General features: G+C 58.5%; 1 protein-coding gene across 1 annotated transcript in view; it reads right to left on the bottom strand.

Moving 5' to 3' along the window:
• Nucleotides 1–6,719, bottom strand: part of PAQR5 (progestin and adipoQ receptor family member 5) — a 14,518-nt gene extending 7,799 nt beyond the window's left edge. Inside the window, exons 1-2 of the mRNA XM_040077516.1 lie at nt 6,695–6,719; nt 5,295–5,377 (exon numbers count right to left, since the gene is read on the bottom strand). Coding sequence (XP_039933450.1) covers nt 5,295–5,377; nt 6,695–6,719 — 108 coding nt within the window. The remainder of the gene's footprint in view (nt 1–5,294; nt 5,378–6,694) is intronic.

Below are 6,719 nucleotides of genomic sequence, written 5' to 3'. Positions count from 1 at the left end.
GGGACACAGGGAATGGATTCCCAGGGATGGGTGGGAGACTGGGAAGGGATTCCCAGAGGAGCTGTGGCTGACCCTGGATCCCTGGAATGTTCAAGGCCAGGCTGGAATCTGTTCATGGAACAACGGTTCCTGCCCATGGCAGGGGCTGGAATGAGATGAGTCCTGAGGGCCCTTCCCACCTGGAATTCTGGGGTTCTTGGAGGGCAAAGGAATGAGCCGTTCCAGAGGCTGGAGCTCTTCCAGGTGCACACAGAGTCCCTGGATGGGATCCCTGAGCTGGGAGCACCTGCATCCATCCCGGCCCAGACATTCCCAGGGCAGGGATCCCTTCCCTGTTCCCTGTTCCCCGTTCCATTCCCTGCTCCCTGTTCCCTGTTCCCTGTTCCCTGTTCCCTGTTCCCTGTTCCCTTTTCCCTGTTCCCTGTTCCCTGATCCCCATTCCCATTCCCCATTCCATTCCCCATTCCCCATTCCCATTCCCCATTCCATTCCCCATTCCCCATTCCCATTCCCATTCCCCATTCCCCATTCCCCATTCCCCATTCCCCATTCCCCATTCCCCATTCCCCATTCCCCATTCCCCGCTCCATTCCCGGTTTCCCCGGGAAGCAGGAGGAGGCTCCAGCCCAACCTCAGGCAGGAATTTGCGGTTTCGGAGCGAAAGGAGCGGGATGAGTCACCGGGGCCGGGCCGGGGCTGCGGCCGGGGCTGCTTCATCCTCCTCCTCCTCCTCTTCTTCCTCCTCCTTCTCCCTTCCCTCCTCCTCCTCCTCTTCCTCCTCATTTTTTCCTTCTTCTTCCTCCTCCTCCTCCTTTTCTTCCTCCTCTTTCTCCTCCTCCTCCTTTTCTTCTTCTTCCTTCTTCTCCTCCTCTTTCCTCCTCCTCCTTCTCCTCCTCCTCCTCTTCCTCCTCCTCTTCCTCCTCCTTCTCCTCCTCCTCCTCCCCGTTCCCCGCCGTTCCCACTCCCTCCCGCTCCGTGCCGGGTTTCCTGGGAAATGTCCGCGATGTCCCCGCCCGGCTCCGCCGCCACCCCCGTGCTGTCACCGTGTCACCGTGTCACCGTGTCACCGCACAGCTCCCACGGCTCCCCTTCCCTTTTCCCTTTTCCCTTTTCCCTTTTCCCTTCCCTTCCCTTCCCTTCCCTTCCCTTCCCTTCCCTTCCCTTTTCCCTTCCCTTTTTTCCTTTCCCGTTTTTCCCTTCCCTCTCCCTGGCGCATCCCTCCCTCCGCTCCAGCTCCAGCGGCGATTTATTCCAGCGGCCGGGAATATTCGGGAATTCCCGAGCAGCTTCCCGAAACTCTTTGGAAAACGCCGGGAGCGGCGCGGGCCGCGCCGGGATCGCTCCCGACGGGACAAGGGCGGTTTTCTGGGAGCTGTTGTCGCCGCTGGAATTCTCCGGGATCCGCGGTTTTCCCATTCCCACAATCCCGCCGCTCCCGGAGCCCGTCCCCCTCCCGGCGAAACTTCCCGGGAATCCCGCGACGTGCGGGAGCGCTCCCGGCGTCCCGGCGCTCCCGTTCCCATTCCCACATCCCCGTTCCCGAATTTCCCGGGAGCCGCCGCCGCCGCCGCGCCGACCCTCGGGATCAGCGGGAGAAGCCGGGAATGCCGGAGAGGGGACAGAAAATCCCGGGACTCACGGCGCCGCTCGGGAGCCGCCGCTGGATTCGGCGTTTTTCCGGCGCTGCCTCCAAATCCCGGGAATTCCTCAGGGGGGAATGGACACGCCTTTTCCAGAGGCACGATCCCGCCGGGATGATCCCACCTCCCCCCCCGCTCCCAGCCGGCGATTCCCGGTTTTTGGGAGAGGAGAGGACGGATCCCGGCTCGTCCCAGGAGAGAAACGTTCCCGAAGGAACGCGGAAATGAGCGCGGCCAAAGGCGGCCGGGATCGGGATCGGGAATGGGATTGGATCGGGATCGGGATCGGATCGGGATTGGGACAGGGACCGGGATTGGGATCGGATCAGGAATGTGATCGGGATCGGGACCGGGAATGGGACCGGGATCGGGACTGGAATCGGGACTGGAATGGGATTGGATCGGGATCGGGATCGGATCGGGACTGGGATCGGGACTGGGACTGGGATTGGATCGGGATCGGGAATGAGATCGGGATTGGGATCGGGACTGGGATCGGGACCGGGAATGGGATTGGATCGGGACCGGGATCGGGATCGGGACTGGGATCGGGACCGGAATCGGGATGGGGCCGGGACTGGAATCGGGATAGGGACCAGGACCGGGATCGGGACTGGGATCGGGATCGGGACCGGGAATCAGGACCGGGATCGGGACCGGAATCAGGACCGGGATCGGGACCGGAATCCCGCAGCGAGGAAGTGGGAAAAAAAAGCAGGAAAACCCCGCAAATTCCCGGCCCTCCGCGGGCATCTCCCGCTCCCAGCGCCTCTGGAAAAATCCCGGAGCTCCTCCCGGGCTGCCCGGGAATTCCAGCCCTCGCCACGGATGCTCCTTCCCAGATCATTCCCAGCCGGCCCGGCGGGTTTTCCCGCTCTGCTTCCCGAAAATCCGCCGGGAACGGCTCTCCCGAAGTTTGGAGAGCGGGAGATTCCAGAGGGGATGGAGAGGGAAGGAGCTGGCTCCGTTTACTGGGAATTATTTCTAATAATTATTAATTATTATTAGCTATTGTTATTATTAATTCTTATGAGCAAATATTATTGGTTATTAAATATAAATTCAAATTTAAATCATATAAAGTATTAAATATAAATTTAAATATAAACTATAAAAATAATTAATTAATTGTCATTATTAATAATAGTTACCATTAATAATTCCTCAGGAATTGGGAGGAGCGGAGCCGGGCAGGGCCAGGGAATTCCCAGCTCTATCCCAAACTTCAATCCCATGGGAAATTCCTTGGAATTCCGCCCCCCGTCCTGGCTTCCAGGGGCTCTGGAATTCCATTCCCACCTCCGGGGACGCCCCAAGGCTCTTCTCGATCCCAAGGAATTCCGGGAGAATCCCGGAATATTTTGGGTGGGAGGGGCAGGGACACCTTTCCCTATCCCAGGGACATTCCCGGGATCCCGGGTCAGCCGCGGCTCCTCTGGGAATTCCATCCCCAAATCCCCCCGGAATCTCCCCCTTTTCCAGCCGTTCCCTCCACCCCTGATCCCAAATCCCTCCCCAGCTCTCCCCGGATCCCCGGGATGGGCTCTGGGATTCCCTGGAGCCGCGCTTCCCCATTCCCAACCCATTCCCAACACCGGGATCTTTCCAGCCACCGCTCCGTTCGGATCCTCCTTCAACCAATCCCCAAAAAAACCTCTCCGAAGGAGCTGGGATTTACCAGGAAATAATTCCAACCGCTCCTGCTCCTTCCCTCAATCCCCAAACCCTCAATTAGCGGGAAAAATCCACGTTTTTCCCACTTTTCCAGAGGGAAAAAAAAACCCGCGACCACAGGGGAAAAAAAAAAAAACACAAAAAAACTTGGAATACCTTTGGAAAATAAAACATCCGGGAAAATCCCCAAATAACGGAGACATCCCGAGGGATTTTTTTTTTTTTTTTGTTTTGTTTTTTTTTTTCCTTTAGATAAAAAAATTTTATTTCCCGGTCTTAGAAAGCTTTTTCCAAGCGTTCCCGACGTCCCAAAGAAACGTGGGAGAACCTCTTCCCGTTCCCCCCCCCCCGCCCCCCCGACTCCCAAAACTCCGAAAAGGAAATAAAATTCCGGAGGGGCGGAATACAAAACGATCCTGTGCTTCAAGAGCGCCCTGCCCGGAGCATCCGTGTAAACAGATTATTGCATAATCTCCAGCGGGATCCTCGGGAAAGATCCCGGAAAATCCAACAGAAAATTCCCAGCCAAGCCAGGCCCCGGGGGAGGATGGGGAGCGCCGGGATTGCGGGGAGCGCCGGGATTCCGGGGAGCGCCGGAATTCCGGGGAGGGTTGTGCTTGTGTCGCCGGGGCGGGGGAGGCACGGAGAGGGGATCCCACGGGAAAAGCCGACGGATCTCCGGGGGGAAAAATCCGGGATGACGGGAGCTGGGAAACGAGCAAAGGAATCCCGAAACAGGGAACGGGTTCCGTGAAGAGCCGACGGATCTCCGGGGGGAAAAATCCGGGATGATGGGAGCTGGGAAACGAGCAAAGGAATCCCAAAGCAGGGAATGGGTTCCGTGAAATTCCGGGAATTGCGCTCCACGGCCAAGGATCCTCGTCCAACGCGCAATGGGATTCAAGGAATATTGAGAATTCCCAAAGGCTTCTCCATGGAATTGCAGCCTCTGGTGGGGATTCCTGGAAGCTCCAAGGCCTCCGGAAGGCGACAGGAGGTGGGAAAGGAGGGAAAACCTTGGAATGCCCATCCCAAACTTCCAGGGGCGTCCCCGGAGAGGGGATCCCACGGGAAGAGCCGACGGATCTGCGGGGGGAAAAAATCCGGGATGATGGGAGCTGGGAAACGAGCAAAGGAATCCCGAAACAGGGAACGGGTTCCGTGAAATTCCGGGAATTGCGCTCCACGGCCAAGGATCCTCGTCCAACGCGCAACGGGATTCAAGGAATATCAGGAATTCTGCATGGGTTTTCTACGGAATTGCAGCCTCCGGAGGGAATTCCTGGAAGCTCCAAGGCCGCCGGAAGGCGACGGGAGGTGGGAAAGGAGGGAAAACCTTGGAATGCCCATCCCAAACTTCCAGGGGCGTCCCCGGAGAGGGGATCCCACGGGAAGAGCCGACGGATCTCCGGGTGGAAAATCTGGGATGGAAGCTGGGCTGGGTCCCAAAGATCTCCGGGACTTTGAAGACGGAAAATGAGCCAAGAAATCCCAAACCGGGATTCCAACTGGAATTCCAAGAAGTTTTGGGCGGTGCTGGCGCCGGCCAAGGATCCTCTTCCAACGCGCAACGGGATTCAAGGAACATCGGGAATTCTGCATGGATTTTTTATGGAATTGCAGCCTCTGGCGGGGATTCCTGGAAGGCGACGGAGGTGGGAAAGGAGGGACAACCCTGGAATGCCCATCCCGCGTTTCCGAGCGCTTCCGGAGCGGGAAAACCGCCCGCGCTCCAACGCCGCCAATTCCCAAAAAAACCCATCCAAATGGAATTCCGGCCTCCCTAAGGCACCGAGACCACCCCGGAGCAGCACCCGAGGAGCCTCCGCGGGTTTTCCAGCCGGGAAAACGCCGGAAGGAATGCGCGGGGAGAGGATTTTTTGGGAAGGAGCGGATTTTTTCGGGAAGGAATCCCGGGTTTGCGTCCATTGGGTTCCCGCGGGCGTGGGAAAGAATTCCCACCCCTGCCACCTTTGGTACCGGAATTTCTCCTCGGCCGTCCACGGGATGGGACGGATCCGACCGGAGCGCGCGGATCGACGCCGGGAAAACCAAGGAAAATCCTGAAAAACGGAGAGCGACGGGAAAGACGGAGGAGCGCCCGGGATGTTGGGATTGGGATGAGCGGTGGGAATTCCCAAAGCCCGTGCCCGGGCTGGGGGTCAGGCGGGATCCTGGAATCCTGGAATGGTTCGGTGGGAAGGAGCTTAAAGCTCATCCCATTCCATAGGAGCTTCCCACGGTCCCGGGCTGCTCCGGCCTGGCCTTGGACATTCCCGGGGATCCAGGGGCAGCCGCAGCTGCTCTGGGAATTCCAGCCCCAGGGAAAGAGCTGGGAAAAGCTCGGGGATGGAACTGTGAAAACGCTGGATGGGCTGGAGCAGGAGGGGGAGGGAAAAAAAAAAAGAGAGAATTCCCGAATTCTTGAATTCCCTGAGGGGCTCCACGTCCCGCTCGGCGATTCCCGAAAACGTCCCCAAAGCTCCAAGGAACCTCCCAGACGGAATTCCAAAATCCCGCCGAAAACACGGAGCTCCGAGGAAAAGGGATCCCGGCTCCGAGGGGACACCGGGATGAGGGATCCCAGATCCAAGGGAATTCCAGTGACCGGGATGAGGGACCCCAGCTCCGAGGGGAATTCCAGTGACCGGGATGAGGGATCCCAGATCCAAGGGAATTCCAGTGACCGGGATGAGGGATCCCAGCTCCAAGGGAATTCCAGTGACCGGGATGAGGGATCCCAGATCCAAGGGAATTCCAGTGACCGGGATGAGGGACCCCAGCTCCAGGGGAACACCAGGATGAGGGATCCCAGATCCAAGGGAATTCCAGTTACTGGGATGAGGGATCCCAGCTCCGAGGGGAATTCCAGTGACCGGGATGAGGGATCCCAGCTCCAGGGGAATTCCAGTGACCGGGATGAGGGATCCCAGCTCCAGGGGAATTCCAGTGACCGGGATGAGGGATCCCAGATCCAAGGGAATTCCAGTGACTGGGATGAGGGATCCCAGCTCCAGGGGAATTCCAGTGACCGGGATGAGGGACCCCAGCTCCAGGGGAACACCAGGATGAGGGATCCCAGCTCCGAGGGAATTCCAGTGACCGGGATGAGGGATCCCAGATCCAAGGGAATTCCAGTGACCGGGATGAGGGATCCCAGATCCAAGGGAATTCCAGTGACCGGGATGAGGGATCCCAGCTCCGAGGGATCCCGGCGCTCGCCCCGCCGGAGCCGCTCCGACACGGACACAAAATCCCGGCTTGCCAGACCCCGGATGAGCCCCACACGCTCCCGGGGCTCCTATGGCTTCTTCAAACCTTTTCCTTGGAAAAGAGGGGAGGGAAAAACCCAAAAAAAAAAACAAAAACCAAATCCCAACCGATCCCATCCTCAGCCTCCGCCAT

This window comes from Hirundo rustica, chromosome 13 (assembly GCF_015227805.2).
Source record: "Hirundo rustica isolate bHirRus1 chromosome 13, bHirRus1.pri.v3, whole genome shotgun sequence".
Classification (NCBI taxonomy): domain Eukaryota; kingdom Metazoa; phylum Chordata; class Aves; order Passeriformes; family Hirundinidae; genus Hirundo; species Hirundo rustica.
This window is presented reverse-complemented; position numbering and strand designations above follow the sequence as displayed.